Genomic DNA, 26,197 nt, shown 5'->3' with positions numbered 1-26,197 from the left:
GAGACGCGTTCGAGACGCTATTTCCTGCAGCAACTTGAGCGTATGATTGGAAGTCTTTGGGTTGTTGTGTCGAATTACTAAACGGAGCAAATGATTGAGATGTACCAAGGTCATTTTTATTATTGTTATCTTTGGTGTTTTTCAGGTGGTTGAGTCCGCTTACAAATTTTTTTGATATAAGTTCCTGATAGACTTTGCACCCTTTGTAGCTAGCAGCATGATCTTCTTTGCAGTTGGCACATTTTGCTGGTTGCTCTTTATCTTTTGGACAAATGTTGCTGGGGTGGTTAGAAGAACATTTCACGCACCTGTGAGTTTTGGCACAATATGACTTTGTGTGTCCAAATTCCTGGCATCGATAGCACTGAACGATCTCTTTAGTTTTGCGGGGAGGTTCTATGTTAACAACAGCGTTACCAATATATTTAACTTTGTAAATGTCTAAGTTCTTATTGTTGGGCTCAATATCTAAGAAGAACAGATTCAATGGCTCTTTAGTTACACGACTTTTGATATTGCTAATGTTTCTTACAGTGTGGCCTTTGGACTGTACATCTTGTTTAATTAAATCGATATCCGTAGAGAAGTGCAAGTTCTTAATAACGACTCTGAATGCCCTTTCTTGTTTAAGCTGGTATGTGTGGAATTTGACAAGGTCTGTAGTAAGGGTTTTAACAAGTTTCCTGTATTCTTCAATGGTCTTTACCATTACTCTCACATGACCATCGCGTTGTACTTTATAAAAGAAGAGCTCTTTTTTAGTTTTAGACTCGAGATAAGCTAGCATTCCTTTAATATCGTTGACTTCAGATAGGAATATAGGTGGTGGCTTGGCAGATTCATCTAAGGTGTCTTCAGTTATTATATCCAGTGTTTCAGTTTCGTCTTCATTTCCGTTATTTGGCGTGCTGTCGCTTAGGAGAGAGAATTGATTGGTGCTGGTGCTGGGAGCAAAGTCCAGAGCGATTTTTTTCTTTAGCAATATTGGAGAGTCTTGATTTGGTCTCTTGATTGCCTTGGGTTTCGGTTTTACACTCTGCCAGCTCCAAACCATTTTGTCGTCTTCGTCGTCGTTCATGGTAACAACAACACTTTCTTGATGCTTATCAGCAACCACTGATTTGTTTTGTTTTGTGTTTATAGTTGAATTTATTATTTTATTTTATTTTATTTTTTTTTTTTTTTTTTGTTTAGAGTTTGGAGAAGTAGACGTCAGCTCTTGACAGTAGAGGCAAAGCCAATGAATCCGAATATGTCATTAAATTTTTTACATAAGATTCAGAGCTGTTATTTCAATTGTGGGGGGAAATTTTTTGACAATTAGGATAATACAGACTTTTCTCTAGTTCCTTTGTTTCCTTTACTACTTCGTAGTTCAAAAGAGATTCATATACTAAATTATTCGCACTGACCACATTATCTTCGTCTGTTGTATTCAGTAGTCTTATGAAGGCATTTTGTGTTGTGGCTATGGTATATAAATTCAATGCAAAATTTCTTGAGTTGGAATTAATACACCGTCCTCTTTTGAATTTAATTTTATTTTTCTTATGACTTGTTATCTTGCTGACAAAAGAATTTAGTTATTGCCAGAACTGCATGCTATTGAAACATAAATTTGAAATTTTAAATTGTTTGGTCTTATTATAAATCAATCTTCAGATGGCTGAAAGTCTAGTTGACAGTTGTATTTTTTAATGAAATCGATTCCTAATATGCCATCACAAGGGACAACTAAGTGTAAGTTTACGATATGAAAATCGTGTGGAATTATGTACTTTGTAGTCTGTATTTGAATTGATGTTAAGCCTTTGGATTTAGTGATTTCTTGGCTTATTCCCCGTGTATGTATTATGTTATATCCTTGTGTGTTTTGAAATATATCGGAATTTTCTTTTACTATAGAGATTTCGGCACCTGTGTCTACCAAAAATACAAATTCTTTTCTGGTTGCCACATGGGTGAATAAGGCGAATATATTCTGGCTGAGATTAATAGTATGAACTGTTACGTTCTCTACTGTTGCGTATTTAAAGGGTTTTGGGAGTTTCCCGAAGTGTCATTGACTACTCTTACATTATTTGAATAGTTGTTATTGTAGCCTCTGTTCGAGTTGCCACGGCCCCTTGAGGTTCTTCTGTAGTTGCCGCGACCTTTGTTTTGGTTGGTATTGTTGTAGTAACTATAATTGTTACTATGTCCACGGAACCTCTATAACTCTCTCTCTCTACCTCTATAACTTCCGCGTCTGCGACTTCCGCCGCGCTGTGTATAGTTATTGTAGTGAAGGACCGAGTTTGGTTGTCCAGTTGCTTCTGTGCAACTGTTTACGAATTTTGAAACGGCGTCATTCGTTGTGTTGAAATTGCCGGCTTGCATGATAAGTTTTACCTTATCAATCGTGCAGTTTTTAGTCATTGCTTTTACTGCGTGCTGTGTGGAATAACTTCTTGCTAGTTCAAGTGTTAAACCGTGTTATGTACCCACTTTCTAAAGCCTTCGTCATCTGCTCAATCTCTGATGTGTATTGATTGGCAGTTTAATTGCGTTGCTGTAGATTCATCAGCTTTTCTGACAATACTTCTACAGTCTCGCCTTTGACGTTAGTTTTTATTTTAGCAATTACTTCACCTACCGTTGTTTCGTTTCCAATCAGAGTTCTGGCTGCACCCTTTTGCTTTGTCTTTATTAAAGAGACAGCTAGGTTTTCGTGTTCGCCTTTTATTGACTCTATTATATGTAATGCATCAATGAAACTGGTTAAGTTTTCTGCTTTACCATCGAAAACTGGTATAAGCTTTGATGCAGTGTTAATGAAGTCATTATTTGGTTGTGCCATTTTGAAGTCGTTGTTCTCAGTTATGCTTGCGCTTGAGTCTGAGTCTGTTGTATTATCTACGTTTGATAATAAAGGGGCTGGGATAGTATGGTTATTTAAATCTTCTTCCTTTATTTTCGCGTTGAACTCTTCTGACTTTGTCTGATCGACGCCAGTTGGCTCTTCTAATGTTAATTCTTTATCGGTTTCAACTGTTATTGCGATATTAAGAGTGGTCGGTACAGAGATATCTAAATTGGAATTTTCTTTTATCGATTATTAGATTTTCTCTGAGCCTTACCAAAAATTTTTATACTTTTGACCAATGATCATCATTTAATTTTTCTCGTTGTCCATGTATTAATATACATTAAAGCAGTTTACTATTATTTCAGCATGTTTCTTTTTTGTTCTTCTTGAATTGGTCTATTTTGATTATTTATTTTTATTTTATTCAGTTTCGCATACAAATTGTTCCATTCCATGGTAATCTTATCTATGTAATTTTACCATAAGGATCATGGTTTCACCAAGGTATATGATGGTAATCCACGACCCGAGACGTCCGATAAGTAAACTTTCTCAATAATCTCTTGGATATTTATATTTTGAGGATCGACAATCATGCAATAAATGGGTATAAAATTGAACACTCTAGCCTTTTTTTAGATCTTATCTAGATCGATTGCTCTGCTTATATACTTCTTCTTTAATCATTTATTGTGCAACTTGTATATTTTGGTAAAAAGATTTGCGCTCATTATGACAACGATTATTAACTTTTCCTGGTTCTGCTGCTGGTTTTTTATTTGTTTTTTTTGTTAGTGTCCGGGGCCTATGGTTTTAGGCGGTGCTGGTCATCGCACAGGCTATCCTCACTGTAGTTTTTATAGTTTTTTGCATATTTTCTAATGTTTTATTATTTATATATATATTTTTTTTTATTTTTTTGCTTGTTTTGTTCTTCCAGTCTGTAGACCATAGGACATAGGCTGTTCTTACACTTTCATTGTACTTCCGCCGGTTGTTTTTTTTTTTAATGTTAATTTTTGGCCCAGTCATTTTTTTTGTATTTATTTTTGAGTTGATTTTTTCACCAAATTTATTCCGTTTTTTTATTATTCTTATTCTTTTTATTATTTTATTATTATTTATTATTTATTCTTTTTGTTTTTAAATTATTTAAAAATTATATTCCTTGGGCAGGCCCGGACTTTTGTCACGGTCCCTGTGTAATCAGTTCAATAATAACTTCAATTTATTCGTAAGTGCATTAGTGGTTATTTATTGATCCATTCTGGTCAGGGCTGATTTCATGAATGGCCCGCTTGACTTAAGAATCTATTGGCTTGGCTTACAATTCACATAACTGTCCGAGCAGCGCTGCGGCCAACGCTTATGTTTCTAAATTTGTATATTAATGAATATGTGCCGCTGCAGAGCAGCGGTCAATGCTTATGCATAAGTATATATAGGCTGGGAAAGCAGCGGCCCCGCATAAGAGACAGAGTAATATTCTCATATGGTAACCGAATAATCGGCCGCGCATGCAGATATGCCGGCTCAGCATTTAGGATGTCCATAATATTGTTGTATGGGTCGTATTACTTCGCACTTGAAGTGCTGCCACAACGTTGCAGTGATATAAGTGGTACAGTGTGTACCCGATGTGTGGGTATACTACACTATTCTAGGCATTATATTCAGGATAGCGTTGAGGGCAGCCGCGCGGCATGAGCCCATTGCACCCACGGCCCCCGCACTCGCTGCCCGTTGTATCCGTGTCAGCTGGGCGATAGACCCCGCCCTGAGGTGTGCCTCAGTCCCACTCAGTTCGGCTGTGATCGTCCTGTTCTTTAGCATAACCCATATCCATTCTCTTATGCCTTTCTTAATACCAATTCCTAACAAGTTGAGGGATCACAGGATAGAGTCGGGGTTTACGTTATTGAGCACGCCTTCGATGTCTAGGAAGGCGGACATCGTGTATTGCTTGTGTTGTAATGTCTTCTCGCATGATGTAAAACTTCGTGTAGAGCTGTTTCCGTTGACTTGCCTTCCGGATGTGGACGTCTAGGAGTCGGTCTAGTGTCTTCAGGGAGAAGGAGGTGAGACTTATCGGTCTGTAATCCTGTCCATTTGAGCGATCGTTCCCTCCTCGGGTTCCGAGCTCACTCGTAGGTTTTCTGGGAAGTGGGTATCAACTAGTAACTCTAGTGACTCCTCAATTGTCGTCGTAGCAGAACCATCTGCTTTGGACTTGTGTGCCCCTTGGCGTGTATCTTGCTTACTCTCGCCGTGTCCTTTATGTCTTCTAGTGACTCGCAGTAGTTTTGCCAGGATTCTTTCTTGGCCTTTTATACTGATTTTGTAAGCTTTTTGTACTTCTTTGTATGGCTTCCGTTCCCGGGTTACGAAGCTGTTGTTGAAGGACATTCGCACTCTCTTTCTGAGCTAGCTTAGTTCCGTTGTCCACCACTGTGGATATTGCTTCTTCGGCGGGGCCGGCTCGTCATGGGCCATGTATGCCGATGCAATCCTAATTCCGCTCCCATCCGCCGCAACGAATCTGACCACAGCTAGGTCAGGTGTGCTGAGATTGGGACAGAGAAAAGCATGAAATTGGTTTTTAATTACTATGCAAGTTTTGAACTTACCATTCGAGTTTGTGCACAGTAGTGTGTATCGTGGGATCCTTAGTCCAGTGACATGCCCGTCCCTTGTCCAAGGCTCCTGTATCAAACCGATGTCGATTTCCCTCTCCCTTAGAAGGATCGTGAGATTAGCTGAAGCGTGCGAGCTGCGCTTCGTATTAATCTGCACGATTTTCGACATCGATGTTGGTTAAGGTAGCGTCAGGGGATTTGTCGTCGATGACCATGCCGTCCAACAGTTTGTTGGTGTCATCGACCTCCTCCAATATCTCGTCTTGGCCTTCCTGATGCCGTACCGGACCTAGTAGTCATTGGCCTCCAGTAACGGTAGGCTGCGCTGGTTTATCATCAGGAGTAAAGATTGGCTCACCTTCATCTCCTGTTCAGCTCTGAAGATGGTCCAGTCCTCTGTATGGATGTCTCGGTTCTGGGCCGTCAAACAGGCAATCACTCTGGCGTGGTCGGTTTGCCCCTTCGGTAACCAGATGCGAGCTCTTGGTCTCCTTGGGATCTCCCTGGCGTCGACTAGCCTAATATAAGCCAGCCCAAGTGTCGATAATCGTAGCCACTCAATCCGCACTGAAGCTCCGGGAGAACCCGTCGTCACATCTGAAGACCCAGTGTACACTGACCACGTCTAAGGAGTCGAAGGAGGGGATGGGACCGGTCGGCATGCTAACCAACGTGTCGGTTACGATGTCGGCCAACTTGGCCTCAATCTCCTCCCACTTCTCCGACAGCAGGCGACCGTCATCATTGTGCTCATCCGCCAAAACCATAGCCAGACTGTTTCTGGCCACCTCGCTAAACTTCATTGCCTTGCTGACGAAGTTTGTAGCCCGCGTTTTGTACGCCTCGAATTCCGCATTCTCCGCAAGAAATTTGGCCTTGTCCATGGCGTCCCAAGGGTCCGTCTTGCCCTCAGCCTCGTTCTTGGCTATCTTGCCGAGTGCAAAGCGGGCTCTTTTGATCCTCGCTCGTCTCTGATGGTGTGACATTTTCGCCATCTCTAAGGTAGTGCCCAACTGAGCCCCACTTGTGTGCTTTGATTGGGGAGCGCTACTTGATCTCCCGTCGGATTGCGACTCTTCCTTGTCGGTCTCCGATACTATGTGAGATAGCGCGACCAATCTGGGCCTCAGAATCTGCTTCTCGTCCTTCGTCGACTATTTTTGGGGTTTATCCTCTCCCGGAGGTTCCGAAGCTCGGTTTGAAGTATTCATTTTTCATTCATTAACGCCCGCTTTGCTCGTCCTGGCAAGCTCAGAGCGCTGGAGGGGGTTTGGGGCATCGAAAACAGGTCGACCGCAGCTTCGCCCCAAAACTGCGGCAAGGCCACTTACGACAGGGTTGCCTGGCCCTGGGAAGGCTCCGTACAGACACAGCTGGATTAACCCCGTAGCTGCGAACCTGGATTGGCTGTTTAAAGACTTGCCTAGGTCCGCCCAACTACAATTGGTCAGTATTTCCGGTCGAACCTCGTCTGGGGACCTGCTTCGAGCCGCCCTCATTTGGAGAGTATAGTCACACTACCGATGGTGTACACAGTTACGGCAGTTGACACGGTCATCCGTTGATCCCCCTGAGTACCCTATCGGCTGACGGCCCCGCGAACCATAGACAAGCCATTCTTGCTAAGCGCTTGTGACCGAACCGTCAGCCACCGAACGCGAGTGCACCCGAAGCGAACGGGCTCGACTGTACGAATTCGCACATCAACCTGAAAACTCGAACGCAGTCCTGACCCAGCTTGGGGAGAAGGAACTCATGTACGGAAATGCTCCTTCCGGGGACATCAAACCACTGTCGCCTCTCCTAGGCGATATGGAGAAGCCCAGTGGTAACCAGACACTCGCGATTCCACGAAGAACCTCACATTCGGCTCGGAAGTCGGAAGGTAACAAGGTCGAACAACCACACAGCTGGACATGAACACCTGCTCTCTTTTGGTAGACAGGGTCAGCAAGTGGGGACTACTGTTTGACGGTACCTCAGACGCGCTTAGTTTCATAGAGCTCCTGGAGGAACGGGATGATACCTACCGCATCGAGAGAAAGTATCTGGCCCACGCACTCATCGTCTTACTATCCGGACAAGCGGAGAACTGGTTCCGTACCAGCGGTCTCCAAGGCAAGACTTGGACCGAGGTGCGCTGGGAGTTCCTGAAATTCTTCCTCCCGCCTCGATATATCCGACGACTAAAGGACGAGATCCGCACACGCTACCAACGGAACAACGAGCCATTCAAGGAATATCTGGTGGACCTACGACTCCCAATGTAACGCGCAGGATTAACATAAGAGCAGGAACTGGAACGCATCTACGAGAATATGCTTTTCGAAGCACAGATGTTTAAACGTCGGGAGGATTTCAGGACTTTGGCCGAGTTAACACAACTAGTCGTTAACTACGAAGTCGCACGCAACCGCGGAGAAAGAACTCTCCGCGGATATACAACGGTGGCCGAAGACACACGCCAAACGGCGACCTCAACGAACAAGATGAACGCTAGCTATGCTACGAATGTCAGCATTTCACAGCAGCCACGACAACGAAACTCTCTAGTTGACGTCACACGCCGGACTCCATACGTGAACCAGAGCAAGCAGCCTCTGCCATCTCCGCCCTTGGGGCGTATCAACATAAACACGTACGCACTGCTTGCCGCAACTGCGGGCTGGGAATGTCGTAACCCCAGAATCATGTTCTGCATGGACTGTGACCGACAAGGCACTCGAACCATCGTTTGCTGCAGGAACCAGACGCCGGGAAACGAGTATCAGGGAACTACCCAAGGACCCCGTTAAACGCCCTGAGAAACTGACCTGATAGCCGTATCCGGGCAGAGGTCACGTTCGAGGGACAACCTCTCACGGCCACCTTGGATACGGGGCCTCAGCTTCATAAGCGAGCGCCTCGCCAGACGATTTGAAGACAACAGGAACCTCCGAGCCGTGCGCTCCTACGTCAAAGTAGCAGATGGGACCGGCCGAGAGGTAACTCGAGCGCTTAGATTAACCATTCAGCTGGGAGGAGCCCAAGTTAGCTCCGTATTCCTTATCATGAAAGACGTCCTAGACGATCTCCTATTAGGGTTGGATTTTCTTTGCTACGGATCACCAACCCTCCAATGCGGTGGTTACCGACTCACTCTCAAACCGCCCATGCAGCTTAGGGCAACACATGCCGCCACGAAGACACACACATTCCTCACAGGCGCATCCAAAAGCCGCAACACAGGCGCACCCACAAGCCCCCACACAGGCGCATCCTAAAGTCGTCCAGGCGCAACAACGAGCCGCTACACGGGCGCATCACCAAAAAAGCCGGGCGCATCCAAAATCCGCCGCCACAAGTCGTCACACCGATGCACTCAACAGCCTTGGCGCACCCACTACAAGCCGCTTCACAAATGCAACTGCAGAGTGATTACATCACGACCACTCTAAATCACATACTCCACCAGAATACTCCAACGCTGGTCTCACATGCAGGTCCAAGGACAGCCCCTAGCTGGATTGGAGTCTTGCCCGCAACCGAGCCCTCGCCGATCCGATAAAACCCGTTTTGAAGGAAAGCGAGACGAGTTAGGTTCTAGGACCCGGAACCAGCTGGGACTACAAGCATTCCCTTATGCGAAATTGCCGACGCTGAATATGACTCAGAGGAGGAGCCACCCTCCAGTGACCACACCAAGATCTACCCAGAATCCTGGGTAGGACAGTTCCTCCAGCGAGAACTTTCTCGGTTAGATACGCTTACCGGCATCTCCCACATTGCTGCATCATCATGCGTAACAACAATCTGATCAAGCAGAGATACCATCCACGGAATCCTGCAATGCGAGCCGTCATCGACGAGCTGCTGTCCCCATAGAGCTCCGATCGTCAGAAACACTTAGACGTCCAGATGTGCGTCGACTACCTTCATTTCAACGAGAACTTAATCCTTGACGCAAATCCTCTACCGAGGATCCATTATATTTTGGAACGGCTGAGCAACGCCCGCTTCATATCGACGCAGGATCTTAAGAATGGATACAAACCTCAAGGAGCTTAGCCGATGCCTCGGCATAGCGTTCTGGTACAGACGCTTTGTACTGAACTTTGCCGACGTAGCGGAACCAATGACTTCCCTCCTTAAGAAGGATTGGAAGTGGGAATGGTCTCAGAAGCAGGAACAGGCATTTCAAGGATTAAAGGAACGGAACGGAAGCCCCGAATCTTGCCTGCCCCGACTTCTCGCAGAAATTCGTTTTCCAGACCGACGCCAGTGATTATGGTATTATATTATATTACATCGCATATGCCAGTCGTCGGCTCAACAACGCCGAGCGGAACTACTCAGTCGCAGAGAAGGAATGTCTTGCGATAGTCTGTGCTATCCGCAAGATGCGATGCTACTTGGAAAAATACCGATTCGAGGTACTCACCGACCACCACTCCACGCCTTAAATTCCATCGACAACCCCACGGGCCAGATCGCTCAGTGGGCGTTGGAATTACAACTCTTCCAGTACGACATCACCCATCGACGCGGGTTGCCGGCTGTCGCGATAACCCTTTGCAACTGTTCAACAAGCGCTGGTGCAGGACAACACCTGCAAATGGATCAATAAGATGCTTCGCCGGATTCAGCAGGAACCCGCCGAATATCCCGCCTACCGCGAGGAGAACGAACAGCTATACCGTTGTATAGGCTTGCGTCCGGAGTATTAGTACTACACTTCTACTACGACTTCTTGGAACCCCTCCCACGGTACAAACAACGGCGACGAGCCGCAGAATACCTGGGACCAGCGTGTATCCGACACAACGGGATTCAGCCCCGCCTTCCTTGTCCATGACCGGTAGCCCCGTTCGGCTAAAGGAACCAACTACTCGCCGCCGCCTTACAGCCAGCATCAATTATCTGAAGCCGTATCATCAACACGATGACAGTAACAGCAACAGCGAACAGGGAAGAAACCCAATGAGGAAGACCATGACAATCACCACACTCGTGCCCTGGCCGAGGATACCAGGGTGTCATGGGGGACACTTGCTGGCGAGCGCGCTGGCCCAAAGTCCCACCACGGTGAGCATAGCACACGCACAAGGTTCCCCTCTGACCAGCCGGTAAGAGTTGTGATGCCTAATCGAGCCATCACGGAAACCCAGGGTTGCCAGATCTGCCGAAAAACAGGGACGATCGCGTTTAGCGGAAAAAAATCGATAAAAAACGATAACGATTGTATTCGATCCCGTCACCCGGCAATAGGAATTCAAAGGACCGACCATTAGAACGGAACCAGCAAACGAACAGCAGAAATGAAGCGACGAAAACGACGGTCACCACCGCGTCTGATACCCATTGGGGCCCCCGGGCCAATCCCAGAGCGACGCTACGCCAACAAATGACACCAGCGGAAGGACCTACTTACACTGGAGCCAACACCACGTCACCGCCAATCAGCCCGGATTGGTGCGAAGGCCTCACATATGAGGAGGTGGTGCAGGTCTGAGTGGACGAGGAGCCGGCAGAGGGCCCGCAACGGGCCTGGCTGCAGGATCCCAGGCCCCCAGGCCCCGGCACCCAACACCCATACGGCCGCCCCTTAGGGTGTCGCATATGAGGACATCTCCGACAACGAAGTAATCGAGATACGATCCTCGCCCAACTCTCATACGGGTCCTGGACGAACCCAACCCCAGTTCCTTGAGAGGCTGCTGGAGTCCCTCAGCCCCTTGCAGTGGGAAGGACCGCCCGACGAGGACACGCAATTATGGATGCTCGTCGGCCATGACGACAGTCGCAATGATGTCCCGGGACAGCCGCTAGCGAAATGGGGCACCGCCAAGGACGCCCGTTCGAGAGGCCATTGCCGCCAGAGGGACCGTCAACGTCCGCGGAACCGGGCCGCCATCCGGAATGCGGTAGGGCGCCATCTGGCCGCGCTGGCCGAAGCAACACCCACCCAGCTGGGATTTTAGCGTCGTGCTGGGTCGCGCAAACGGAATCGCCCGGTTATGAGAGTGAAACCCCTCCCATCCACCAACGAGTACCGGTGGCGTTTCCGGGCTAACCTCGAGCAGGCCCTAGCCGAGCTCCGGGAGGAGCAGCGGCGCATCCTTCTGGGCGTCGGCTAGCACCGCCCCAACAGGGATACCTCCACTGACGCGGAAATCGAACCGGAGCAGATAATACCCACGCCCGAAGCATGCCATATTGAAGGGCGGAGAATAGAGGTAGACTTACAAGCTTTGATTCAGGAGAGGATCCGACGGGCACCAGACCGCAAACGGCGGTTCCTCGTCGAGTACGGCGTAAGCCGATACCGCGTACAAGTGACGGGAAACGGCGCCATCGTCCGCGTTCACATCTACCCCCATGGTAGGGTTGGGGTGTGAGGAATCGATGGTTTCCCACTCCCCTACAATGTAAATATTTGTACATATAACTCTTGAAAATAGAAGGCGTAGCATTGGAAAATACTGACAGCAGTAGATCCAAGGAGGGCCAAGTGTAATTAGTAGTAGGATTAGCAGTAGGGAAAGCATTAGAAATAGTAGCAAGAGTAGTAGTAAGATTATCGCAGTAGTAAGATCTCCCACGCTTTCCCGCTCTCTCGCTCTCGCTGTAACTCTTCACTTCTTATTTTCATAAGTCTGTTGTTTTTCTTCCTCTTTTTCTTCAAGTAGAAGTACAGTTGTAGGTCTTAAAAATGTCCTAATATATTGTCTGTTTCGCCAAAACCTGCAAAAAGGTTATTTTTGCAGGTGACCTTACAATCGGCTGATGGTTGTGCGACAACGTCATGCACGCCAAGTGTATTGGTGTTGCAGCTCGGACGGTGGACGATTAAAAAAAAACACCAGCCTGCGTTACTCTGCAAGGCCTGTCGCGATGTAGAAAGGGAAATGATGTCTTTCATGCGGCAAACCAAAAACGGTTTGAATCCCTTCAATCATTTTGACGAGTTTTCGTAAAACTCTTGATATGTTCTTGACGCTGAACACCCAGTTTAATAGCCTTTCGCTCTTAAACGAGTCTCCCAGGCGCCAAAAAAAATGCTATTGGCGGGCAGCATGTAGACGGACCCTAACTACGGGCTCTCAGCAGCAGCCTCACTCGACACTGCCCTCGACCTCAGCATTCATTCCAAGAGTGCAGAGATCAAGCGCTAGAAAAGATTCGGTACCCAAATGTGCAGCGGGAGTGGCCGTACCGCCGGTGATTTCTGTTTTGGCCCCTGGGGGGTCGCAAAAATTGACCGCTCGAAGTCCCGTACATACCTTTATATCTACCCAGGGTGTTAGGCCCGGAATACCGGCCGAAAAAGAGGTTCCACCGACGAGAAATATTTTTGTTTCGCGACTCTCCCCTGATCAAACATCGGAAGATGTCGCCTTTATACAAAGCAACACCAGAGCCGATAAAACTAAGATTCAGGTGGAAAAGTTTAAATTTTCTTGTGCTAGGGATATTTCATCTTTTAGAATAGAATAAAAATAAATAAATAATAAATAAAATAAAAAGGCTTACGTAGTAAGCTTCCTACATTTTTTTCTGATAGCCCTTCGTTTGCATCATAGGTTATTGTGCTCACAGAAACCTGGTTAAAGCCGGAAATTCTGAGCTCTGAAGCTTTTCTAGCTGTGTTCACAGTGTATCGGCTAGACTCCATCGCCAAGCTCGAATAAACCACCGTGGTTTACTAAAGAGTTGAGCCGAGTTAATAAGAAAAAATCTAGGCTGTATGCTAAATTTAAATTCACTGGTTCTCAATCTGCCCTTTCTTCGTATTTATCAGCTCTGTCAAACTTTACCGTGGTAAACGCGCAGTTTTATAAAAACTATTTTACTCGTTGTAGGGCCCAGTTCTCACAGGACCCAAAACAGCTTTATAATTTTGTTAACACCAAACGTAAGCCTAAAACAAATCCTTCCTCGCTTTCATTTGAAAATACTTCCTCTAATAATGATCAGGAAATAGCCGATCTATTTTCGCAATTTTTTTTAACAATTTATTCAAACTTCTGGAATTTACACCAGACTTATTCCTACGACATACCCCAATTCAAATTTAAATTTTTATTCAAGCCTAAACGAAAGCTTTCTCCTTTTAGATCTTTATCGTATCAAGCTAGTTTTTTCGCCAGGTCCCGACGGAATTCCTGTCTGTGTGCTCAGGTATTGTGTCGATGCCCTGTGCTATCCCCTTCTGAAATTGTTTACCTTATCCTTAGAATCCTCCTCCTTTCTTATTATTTGGAAGGATTATTATTATCGATAGTTATTCCTCTCCATAAAAAGGTATCAAATTGGATGCCAGCAATTATAGAGGAATCTCTAATTTGTCGGCCATCCCTAAACTATTCGAAAATATTATTACTCACTTGCAGCCCATTTGTAAATCAGTTACTTCTCTATATCAAAATGGTTTTATTAAACGAAGATCAACAAGAACAAATCTTTGCAGCTCTTTACCTATATTATAAAGGGCTTCCATTAAAATTTTCACAGATGTAATCTATACTGATTTCAGTAAAGCATTTGACTCTGTTAACCATTCTCTCCTCGTTAGAAAACTCGATTCAATGGGTTTTCCAAGTGATCTTCTTAATTGGATCTCAACTTATTTGAATGGCAGGACGCAAAAGGTCCTCTTTAAGAATAACTTATTGAATGTTCTAAGGGTTAAATCTGACGTCCCGCATGGAAGCCATTTGGGACCCTTATTGTTTACATTATTTATAAATGCCCTGCCCAAAGTCTTAACTAACTCCAGAGTGCTTATGTACGTTGATGTCAAGGTTTGCGTGCAATACAATGACGATTCCTGCCAGTCGGATTTACAAACAGATCTCAATAATTTTCAAGCTTGGTTCCGTGTAAACTTATTAAACTTAAATGGCTCGAAATGCAAACTAATGACATTCTCTCGTGTCGATCCTAAGCTTGCTACTTACATGCAGAACTGCTGCTCTTTCGAAAGAATAATTTCTGTTGATGATTTGGGCGTCCGTTTGGACCCAAACCACACACACAGAGCCACACACGCGGTAGAGCCACACACATGGCAGGGCGACACAATCGGTGGAGTTACACATCCGGCAGGTCCACACACACGGCAGGGCTACACTCACGGCGGAGCCACACACACACGGCGGAGCCACCCACAGCCACTCGCCACCGACAAAGCCCACAGAGCCACTCGCCTTCGGCAGAGTCCACAGCGGCAAAGACACTTGCCTTCGGCAGAGTCGAACGCATTCATCAGAGCCCACACACACTTGGCAGACAAGCTCATGGCAGAACAACAAGGTTAGCCATATACACGGCAAAACATCAGCATTGCCACACACCCGAGCAGCGCCGAGTACATTCAGTACAGAGGAGGGCGGCCGAAGGCCCTTCTACCCGCCGATCAGGGAGTCGATTTTATACTCGCAAAGAGGACAGACGTGCCTCTCGGAGCTGGGCTCCATGCGGCCAGGAGGGCCGCCACGCCTCCTGGAGCCGGTAGCCACGAGGAGCTACCGGGCAACCCAGGCTCAGGACGACGATGCGGCCGGCGCCTCCCAGGGATACCACCCATACCAACCGCCGCCGTGAATTGGGGGCGCCATGATGAACCACGTGAAGAGGGTGAGCTGGGCCTTGTCGCCGATCGCCTTAGCGGGACTCATGGGCGTGAGGAAGAGGTAGGGGTAGGTTAGGTTAGGGCCACCTTTAGACATTAAAAATAGTTTGTAACTACTACAACAGTGTGTTTTATCCAGTTAGGGTTCTCTCACTACCCTACCTACCACCCGGCTTGGCGGCCAAGGTCGTGACCGCCGCGGCCAAACGAGTCATCCGTAGCCCCCTGAGTGAAAGCGACCCACAGTTGACGGGGCCGCTACGTATCAGGGTTTCTCTCCCGGCGTAGCGGGCGGCACACGGGTGACGTGGTCGCTATGCCTATGCTCGGAGGTGTCCTTCTACCTAGGCGAGTCCTGCGGCTCCGATACCCGGGTGAGGGGGTCGGAGACGCGGGCCGCGCCTTGGTCCTCCAAGTCCGAGTCCTCCTTCCCTGGCCGAGAAACACGCCGCTGGTTGACGAGGCGCCGGTGAGACAGGCATCGGTATCCGGTTGGCGGGCCGATCTTGAACCGCCGGAAGTCTGTGCGAAACAACATCCTTTCCCATCTACTCCTCCCCTCCCGTTCCCCATCCTGCCTGTCCCCGAAATTACAAATGTAGGGGATACTGGTCCGACTTTGCATGTATGTTACAATCTAACCTTCCAACCACTAATTTAAACCAAATCATTATTATACACAAAATTTAAACCACCCTATTAAATATTTAATACATGTACATTTAACAATGAAATGAATTGTTGAGTAAATGGCCATAGTAGCTAAGTAGTCTTCTATTTAATTAGTTACTATATTATAAATATCTTTTGTTTTATGTAATATAGTTAATATCGAAAAAAAATTTACTTCTATGTACTTATAGGATAAAATAGATGAAAAAAGTAAACTGATGCCACTCATTAAAGCTACGGAATCGCCCGAAATAAGTTGTAAAACTAATGAGATCCTGAAACGAAAACGATCGTTAACATATCAGGTATTTTATTTTTTTATTATATTTAGGGAAACTGTTGTAAAATAAATATATGTACGTTATATAAATTAGTGGCACCTTACTAATAACATTATTTTATGTACTACATATAAAGAGATCATTCCTGTTGTAAATGTTTTAATGTAAGGTTGCCCTATTTTGATCAAACAATTTAACATAAAGAGTAATAATACAATTTTTTGCGAAATACTGAGTTTATATAAATTTTAAAATTATGCCTTAATTTTATCAAACCGTTCTTTATCATACACTGCTGTAGATACAACATTATTTTCAGCTTGCGCTCTCACGTTTGACAGGTCAACTTCGTTTTCTATGTCACAAGGTGGAAGTAATCCTAACGGCCTTGATACTTTTCCCAATAACATTTCTAAAGGACTTGCCTTCGTCACTCGGTTAGTTGTACAATTAATTGCTAACTGCACCTCTCCTAGCACATCCTGCCAAGACTGTATTCCCGTTTCAGCCGCCGTTAACATATTTTTCAACGTGCTCATTGTTCGTTCCACTTGGCCATTAGCTCGACTTGCACCGATGGCAATCAAATGCAAATTTATTTTCTGATCAGAACAAAATTGACTAAACTTTGCTCCTGTAAAACACCTTCCCTGATCGGCTATTATTCGGTTTGGTACTCCAAACAACGAAACAGCGGACTTTACAGCTTCTATGCAACTGTCACTGTCTAGTTTAAGCGTATGACTAAGTTAGACATACAGTCGAGTCCCGATAATTTGTACCCCGCTAAATCGAAAATCGCGATAATTCGTAAAAAATTCTGTTCCCCTGAAAAAAAACTCGTTAATTCGTAAAAATTCCATACATTTTGGTCCCCTCGTTAATTCGTATTATTTGGCGCAACGCAAAGAATATTGAATCTCTTATAAATCGTAATTTTGTTTCGTAACCTCTTATAAATCGTAATGCAATGCGAAATTTTTTGTAGTTATAGCACCGTTAGATTTTGCAGACAGATATTATTTTAAGGCTTGAATTTTTATTTTTTATAATTTAATGTTCCTGCTTAATTGTTTAATTTTTTTGTTATTATAATTTTATGTTATTGTTTAATTTTCCTTTAATTTGAAAAACGTACAAATGAATGTACATACTTATAATGTTTGTTTAATTTTAATAAAGTTAAATACATATGCAAACATGATGTGAAATGTAAAAACCCCGGTTATTCGACTCTTTCATTTTTGAGCCCCGTTAAATAGAAATCTCGATAAATCGAATTCCCGTCTAATTCGTAAAAACAGTGATCCCCTTGCCATTTCGAATTATCGGGACTCGACTGTACTTGGAAAACGCATCAACTTGAACAATAATATACTCCTTCTGGTCACTTTTCCCACTTAATTTCCCTGTTATGTCGATGTGGATAGTATGCCAAGGAGTATTTTCTTTTGGGATTGAATGCAGTTCAGCCTGAATTTTTCCTGAACGTGATTTCGACAATTTGCAAGTGATGCAGTTCTCTACAAATTTCTTAATGTATTTTGACATATTATCAAAATAAAAATCGTAAACTTTATCAAGTGTCTTTTTGAAACCTAAATGCATATTTGACTCATGGACTTGGTTTATGACGGACCATCTAAAAGCACGGGGTACCACCGGTAAACAACGGGTTCTGCCATTTCTCTGAATTTTTCGGTGGAGAATTTCTGCCCTTAGTTCATAAGTTTTCGCAATATCTTCACCAAGAGAAAAGTCTTTTAATTTGTTTACTATTTCGGCTATATCTGAGTCTCGACGTTGTTCAGCAATTAGCAAATTACTTGAAATTTCAGCCAAGTTAACTCTCTTCTGTTCAACTACTTTTACAGCAAAGGACCCTGGTGCGATAGGGTTTCTCGACAAAAAGTCAACATGTGCCATTCTTTTCCCTTCTCTATATTGAATATCAAATGTAAATGACTGCAAAAAGGCCCACCATCGCTGTGCTCTAGGAGTCAAATCTTGCTTATTTCTTGACGCCTTCAATGAGTTACAGTCGGTAAAAACTGTAAAGTTCCTGCCCAACAAATCGCGAGGCGCGATGAAAAAAATATAGGACAGAATACGAGGAAAATTGACTACCGGCGTGCTGCCAGATTGTTAGCTTGCATGCTTACTAAGTGTGTTAGTATTAAAGATTTTAATTTGGGAAGGGTATCTACGTTAGAGATTAGTGTGTACAAATCATTATAATTTGCACATAGCACTCTAAAAGGTTCATGCAGTTCAAAGGAGGTTCTACAGTGGCGCAACACTAATGGGATATAGGATCTAGTAGTTCTACATGGTACATGGAAATTAAGCTGACTCAACAAGTCAGCACTTTCCACATCACCATGTATAAGGTTAAAAATGAAGGTTATCCCTAGCATCGTTCTACGATTGGCTAAGGACGGCAAGTTTATTAATAGGAGTCTACTAGAGTAGGAAGGTAATCTTTGGTTTGCATCCCAATTTAAACCGTGTAGAGTGAAAAGAAAAAGTTCTTTTGAACCGACTCAATGCGTTTACTATGGACGCCGTACTGAGAGCTTCGAACGCAGCATCCATATTCTAGGATAGGACGAACTAAGGAAGTATATAAGGATTTAGTAACATAGGGGTCATTGAATTCCTTCGACCACCGTTTAATAAATCCAAGCACACCCCTGGCGCTATTCACCATAGACGAAATATGATCAATAAAGTCAAGTTTTGGGTCCAAGCGGACGCCCAAATCGTCAAAAGAATAAATTCTTTCCAAATATCAGCAGTTCAGCGTGTAAGTAGCAAGCTTAGGAACGACACGTGAGAATGTCATTAGCTTGCATTTCGAGTCATTTAAGTTTAATAAGTTTACACGGCACCAAGTTTGAAAATTATTAAGATCTGTTTGTAAATCCGACTGGCAGGCAACGTCATTGTATTGCACGCAAAGCTTGACGTCATCCGCGTACATAATTACTTTGGAGTTAGTCAAGACTTTGGGCAGGTCATTTATAAATAATGTAAACAATAAGGGTCCCAAATGGCTTCCTTGCGGGACGCCAGATGTAACCCTTAGGACATTGGATAAATTATTTTTAAAGAGGACCTTTTGCGTCCTGCCATTCAAATAACTTGAGATCCAATTAAGAAGATCACTTGGAAAACCCATTGAATCGAGTTTTCTAACGAGGAGAGAATGGTTAACAGAGTCAAATGCTTAACTGAAATCAGTATAGATTACATCTGTCTGACAATTATTATGGAAGTCCTTAATAATATAGGAAGAGAGCTCCAAAAGATTTGTTGTTGTTGATCTTCGCTTCATAAAACCATGTTGACATGGAGAAATAACCGATCTACAAAGGTGCTGTAAGTGAGGGGTGATAATGTTTTCAAATAATTTAGGGATGGCCGACAACTTAGAGATTCCTCTATAATTGCTGGCATCCAATTTGCTACCTTTTTTGTGGAGAGGAATAATAAACGATTCCTTCCAAATAATGGGAAAGTGGGAGGTTTCCAAGGACAAGGTAAACAATTTCAGAAGGGGATAGCACAGGGCGTCGGCATAATACCTGAACACACAGCCAGGAATTCCGTCGGGACCTGGCGAATAAACTGGCTTGACACGATGAAGATCTAAAAGGAGAGAGCTTTCGTTTAGGCTAGGACAGAAAATTAAGTTTGATTTGGGTATGTCGTAGGAATGGGTCTGGTGTAGATACGAAGAGCTAGAATAGGTTATTTGAAAAAACTGCGAAATTAGATCGCCTATTGCCTGATCATTATTTGCATTAGTATTTTCAAATGAAAGCGAGGAAGGATTTGTTTTAGCCTTACGTTTAGTGTTAACGAAATTATAAAACTGTTTTGGGTCCTGTGAGAACTGGGCCCTACAACAAGTTAAATAATTTTTATAACACTGCGCGTTCAGCACGGTAAAGTTTGACCGAGCTGATAACTAAGATGAAAGGGCAGATTGAGAACCGGTGATTTTAAATTTAGCATAGAGTCTAGACTTTTTATTTTTAAGTCGGCTCAACTCTTTAGTAAACCACGGCGGTTTATTCGAGCTTGGCGGATAATATAACGGAACACATTCAGTATAAAATGAATTCATGGCACTGTAAAAAATATCCACGGCAACAGCCATGTCAGTGCACATGTATAGATCAGACCAATTGAACTCGTTTATAAAATTATTCAGCCGTTCAAAGTCCGTTTTGCGAAAACATAGGACTTTATTGGCTGGACGGTCAGAAATATTCTGTACGTCACACCCAATATCAAGAGTCACATCGAAAGTGTGATGTTAAGGATCTTCGGGCTGCGTTAGAGGCGCCACCCTTGCTAAACTGACTCTCGCAGGATCAGAGACGAAGCAAAGATTAAGCAAGCACTGTAAGGAATTTCGCACATGGTTGACTTGAGACAGCGAAATGTCAAACAAGCCAGCGATAAAGTCATGTTGTGTAGGTGTATGGAGAGTATTGGTGGAATTATTTGAGCACCAAATAGCACCAGGGATATTAAAATCTCCTAGAACTGCCAACTGGTCTCTATCCAAAAGTCTACTGGAAACCATCTGAATAGCGGAAAGGTGATTCCAATAAATAGGAAGTTCCGACAGTGGAGGTATGTAGGAACAGTTAATAAAAATGGAGCTACCTTTGATAGATGGCTTCACACAGAGGAATTCAACATCGTTGCATTCCTCGAAGGTTAATAATTCTGACGTGAGTGAGGAGTCCACCGCTATGAGAACTTCACCCCCGCGTCTGATAGGGCGATCTAGCCGATATACTGTGAACACCGCTGGAAAAACTTCGGAGCTTAGAATCTCCGGCTTTAACCAGGTTTCTGTGAGCACAATAACCTGAGATGCAAACGAAAGGGTATCAGAATACAAGTTAGGAAGCTTACTACGTAAGCCTCTTGCATTCTGATAGGAAATACCTAGGGAGTGGGTTAGTTTTTTTGGGTCGGGATTGGCCTGGGAAGAGTTATTCCTACAGGCCGCTTTTTCTTTTTCTTCGCCTCGAACTCCTTTACAACGATGTACTCTGGCCAGAAGTTGGGAGAGCAAATAGTGTTAAAGAGCTCGTTAGGGACATTTATTTTGAAAGATGAAATGTCCCTTGGGTAAGAAAATTTGAACTTTTCCACCTTTATCTTAATTTATTCTGCTCTGGTTTCGCCTTGTATAAAGGCGAGAACATCTTCCGATGTTTGGTCAGGGGAGAGCCGCGAGACAAATATATGTCTCGTTGGTGGAACCGCTATAAGGGCTTTTGGCAAGGCAGATTGGTTATCTGCCGTGCCATTGTCGGCTGGTATTCCGGGCCTGACACCCTGGGCAGATATATTTTTAAACTCGGGACTTTGAGGGGTCAATATTTGCGACCCCCCAGGGGACAAAACAGGGCCGCTGCACATTCGGGTACCGAATCTTTTCTAGCGCTCGATCTCAGCACTCTTGGAATTAATGCTGAGGTCGAGGGCTGTACCGTGGGAGGCTGCTGCTGAGAGCCTGTTGCAGGTAGTTGGGGTCCGTCTATATGCTGCCCACCAATAGCAGTTTTTTTGCGCCTAGGAGACTCATTTAATAGCGTAAGGGTATTAAATTGGGTGTCCAGCGCCAAGAACATATCAAGAGTTTTACGAAAACTCGTTAAAATGCCCTTAAAACCGCTTTTGGTTTGCCGCATGAAAGACATCATCTCCCTTTTTACATCGAGACAGGCCTCACAACAGAAACGCAGGCCGATGTTTTTTTTTTACATCGTCCACCGTCCGAGCTGCAACTGCAATGCACTTGGCGTGCATGACGTTGTCGCACAGCCAGCAGCCGATTGTAAGGTCACCTGCAACAATTGCCTTTTTGCAGGTTTTGACGAAACAGACAATATTTCCGGACATTATAAAGACTTACCATTGTACTTGTACTTTGAAAAAATAAGAACAGAGCTATTAAGAAAGAAGAGAAGAGTCTCAGCGAGATCGAGAGAGCGGGAGAGCGAATGAAATGAGATGAGATAAGAAGTGCAGCGACACAGCTAAAGCGAGAGAGTGAGAGAGCGTGGGAGATAGATAGATAAAACGTTTAGCTGTTGCGACGGCGCAAACAAAAGCTAGAAGAAGGCACAAAAAGGAATGCAAAATATGCAAAAGCTAACACTAGCAGCACAAATAAATTGGAAAATAAAGCCAATTATGTACACAAATTAGAATAGCTGCATGCACACGCGAAGTGAACGGGAAGTTATAAACACAAATTAGGAATTTGAAGTTAACCCCGGTGGTTAGAATCAATCTTTAATACAAAACGAGAGCGCAAGAAAAAAACACGTCCGTTCACTTGGAAAGATGAAATATATATTGTGGAGGCATAAGGGCTGTTAACGCTTAAATTTTCTGAGGGCTTGGACGAATTTCTCTAGCACTGACACTAAAGCCTAAATATTGCACCGATGTTTTCAGGAAGGAACGCTTTGTAATATTAAACGAAAATCCAGCCTCTGTCAGACCATTTACAACAATTTCCAATCTTTCAAAAGCATCCTCTAATGTTATGGCAGTTATCATAATGTCATCCATATAGACGATAACATAAGAATTCGCTAAATCCCCTAGCGCCTGGATTACTAATCGTTGAAAAACAGAAGGCGCATTTCTAAGCCCGAATGGCATAGACACATACTGACCATCTGGCGTCACAAACGCTGTGTACTCTATCGAATCAGCATCCATAGGAATTTGGTAGTATCCACTGGCCATAGCTAGACACGTAAAATATTTAGCTCCTCGAAGTCTATTTATTTGATCTTGTATAAGTAGCAGCGGGTATTTATAAGCCACTGTGTTTGAATTAAGCTCTCTATAGTCAACGCAGAGTCTGTCCGAACCATTTTTCTTTTTAACTAACAGTATAGGGCTTGCATAAGGGGAACAGCTTGGCCTTATAATATTACACCTAAACAACTCCTCAATTTTCCCTCGAACTAAATCTCGCTCGCATGGACTTAACCGGTATGGCCTTCTCTGAACAGTTTTACTTGGATCGATCAATCTAATTTTCATTTCACCTACTTTAACTTTAGTGCATGGAATTCCTTTAATAAAGCATTTTGAGTACTTTGCCAACAATGAATTTAGTTTTATTTTATTTTCTCCGTCAAGTTCTGTATCAATATCAGTTGGCTCACTACCAGTACACAAATTAATTATTTTGGCTCTTGAAATCGTAAATTTGTCTAATGAAATGGCAATATCAAAACCCTGTTTTTTATTTCACGTCCAATGTCGATATCGTTTTGCATGTGATCATCGCCTACTACATAAAACAAAATTTCAATATAATTATTATCAATTTTTACGTTACTTAGAACTTGTACTGTACTACATATTCCATTACTCCCAATGCTTCTTAACATAACAATATTATTCAATCTTTTACCAGAAAACTTTGTACTTAGCTTTTCTTTCATCAGTAAGCATTCCGATCCGGAATCAAAAGTGACTTCAAAAATGTGGATATGTGACCCCAGTCTCCGCACTTGTAGCAAGAAACATTTGCTTTGTCACGTCGATGTTCATCGTGTCTGCCATGTCGATCTTTGTCATTCGCCTGGTGATGTTGTTGTTTCTTCAGTTTGCATTCAAACATCTTTTGGCCTAATTTTCCACAAAAATGGCACTCTATCGAGGGTTGCTTTTGCCTTTTTGGGTAGCCTTCAGATTGCTGCTCAACAAATCCAATTTTTCTTTTATTGAATGTGAACGCCTCGGGTTCGAACATTTGATGTGAAACTTAAACGCTGCAAGCGATTATCGAAATTTGCCAGCACAGCAAGAGTCACGGATACGGCAATTTCTTCTTTTTCCATTTTGCGCCATTTCGTCATTAACTCGGTTACCATGCGGCTGGCGTGCACTGCGAGACACTCGCCATCAGTCGGTCGCTTTGTTAAAATATTTAGAAACATAGCGGCTGGTTTTTCTATTGTATCAAAACGTTGTATGAGCAATTCCTTGAGCTCGAGCCAGGTTATATCAGCATAGCACACTTGAGATAGCCATTGCGAAGCGCTACCTTCCAATGCTGAGCTTAAAACCACAACCAACGCACTGCCTTTTAAGGTATTTTCTTTGAAAATTATTTCCACAGTTGAACACCACGATGAGGCGATGGCGCCTGCTTTGTCTGGATTGAATTTTGGTAGTTGCACAGATTTTCTTTGTTCTGCATCAGGATGTATTGTTTTAATTGCTCGCACAAGTTCGATTAAATTTTGATTTTGTAGTTCCATGATGGCACGCCAAGGTCCATCTAATGTATTAGGTTGAGGACCCGATCCCACTTCTGATGTCGATTCGTGGTCGCGTTCCATTTTCGAGCGGAGTGAGTTTCGACTTTCCTGGCTGACGATCGCTGAAGACTGCCCGATCGTTCTGCCGAAGAACTGCTTTCGAACCACACACGGCGACAGCGACGCGACGCTGCCGCCTCGCTATAACGATTCCTGTGAAAAAGGGAACTAACAGCGCAGCTGTGTCGCGCCACAACGAACTAAGAGGACCAATCATAGAATAGAACCAAGAATGCCAAAGTTCCGCGTAAGACAAACTTTCCAGGAACTAGCATTCTGCTTACGCTGGTATACGATTGTTATATTCATTCGCCGACATATATATAATATAAAATACCGAACGTATGTTTTATCCGAACTTTACTATATGACCAATCTGGTCAGATCTAACATATATCCCAATTTTTTTTCTTGTTCCAAGCATATAGGTACTTCAGAAATTATGTTGACTAGATGGATAGTAGTTAAGCTGGTTTTTTATAAATAACAGGGTCGGGAATGAAACCATCACTGTGTCGAGAAGTAAAGTATAAAATTAAAACTATATTTCAAAAATTTAGGTTTTTAAATCACAGAAATAGTTCTGAATGCTTTAACGCCAACTACTTTATGAAATAAATACACCAACACACTATAAAATAAATTATATAAATTATTTAACAGACATCGGAGCGGATATTTCCCAATTAAACACAATTCTGTTAACCTTACAGATACAGACTTTAAAAATAGGCAAATAAACAAATAAGTTAGTACCTTACTGTTTGATTAGATGCGTCTAAATATGTTTGAGGACCTATGAATATTATACTCTGCTGTTTGATTACTCTCTATGTGGAAATTAATCTGACATTAATGGTCGGTACCTTCCACGTTATCGCGGATAAGGTTCTCGTAAAAACAAAGGTTGATTTATTCCCTTTGTGGTTTGGAACGCCTCTGGGCGTTCAATAATAAATTTTACTTTTGGTAGACTTTTGAAAAACTTAGCGTATTTAACGTTTCTTTTTTTTTGCTATAAAATATATAAATAATTCTTGTATATGTATTTAGAAGAGGGAGGGGATTCCTTCTCAGCGCCAGAATTATCTAACTACTTTGAATATCCAAAACCGTTCTACATAAGTTAAAAGTAATATATATTATAAAATATTTTGTAGATAATCCCATTAAGACCATTTTGGCTAAAAAACACTGATATCCTTTTTTTTCAGAAAGGGATTACACAGGGCTTCGGCAAAAAACCAAAGCACAGGTATTCCGTCCGGAGGTAACAAATAAGCTTGCTTAATACAATGAAAATCGTAAAGAAAAATTTGGTTCGATTTTGGCATCCTGTGAGTACAGACTTATTCTCACGGTAGTGTAGTTTGTGTAGGTTGTTTGAAAAAGTTAAGCAAATAGATTGGCAATAGGCTGTAAATTATTTACGGATGTTCTTTTATATAAGGATGAGTATAGGCTTATGTGTGGTTAAAGTAATAAGGCTCTCTTTTAAGCAGAAAATTAGAGCAGGGCTCCGTTTCGTTTTGTTTTCTGGTTGTGACATAGCCTTCTTAGCACCTACTAGTAAATTCTCACCAAGGTCTCCCTATGGCCTTGATGTCTCCACTACAGCAAGTACCTCAGATTGGAAGAATGTCTTCTGAAGACTGAAAGTCGATTCAAGCCTCCAGCTCTCAGCAAAAATCCCAAACCCCACTCCGCAGCTCATCTAAGAGTCATCGGTGTGGAGTGACACCTTGATCGGTAAATCTGTCCGAGTC

At 43.5% G+C, this 26,197-nt stretch overlaps 1 protein-coding gene and 1 long non-coding RNA gene across 2 annotated transcripts in view; one reads left to right on the top strand and one right to left on the bottom strand.

The window, feature by feature from the left end:
• The window catches only part of LOC147644194 (uncharacterized), a 70,099-nt gene extending 44,337 nt beyond the window's left edge, over positions 1 to 25,762 (top strand). The window contains exons 6-7 of the mRNA XM_086829846.1: positions 15,961 to 16,074; positions 25,646 to 25,762. Coding sequence (XP_086685972.1) covers positions 15,961 to 16,074; positions 25,646 to 25,705 — 174 coding nt within the window. The 3' untranslated portion in view covers positions 25,706 to 25,762. The remainder of the gene's footprint in view (positions 1 to 15,960; positions 16,075 to 25,645) is intronic.
• LOC110183986 (uncharacterized) lies at positions 95 to 1,239 on the bottom strand. Its single transcript, XR_015270959.1, has 2 exons — positions 533 to 1,239; positions 95 to 468 (listed from the first exon to the last, which is right to left on the bottom strand). It is a non-coding gene; the product is annotated as an uncharacterized LOC110183986 (long non-coding RNA).
• Positions 25,763 to 26,197: the final 435 nt, after the last annotated feature.

The sequence above is a fragment of the Drosophila serrata genome, unplaced genomic scaffold (genome assembly GCF_035046125.1).
Source record: "Drosophila serrata isolate PLE 108 unplaced genomic scaffold, ASM3504612v1 contig_221, whole genome shotgun sequence".
Taxonomy (NCBI): domain Eukaryota; kingdom Metazoa; phylum Arthropoda; class Insecta; order Diptera; family Drosophilidae; genus Drosophila; species Drosophila serrata.
This window is presented reverse-complemented; position numbering and strand designations above follow the sequence as displayed.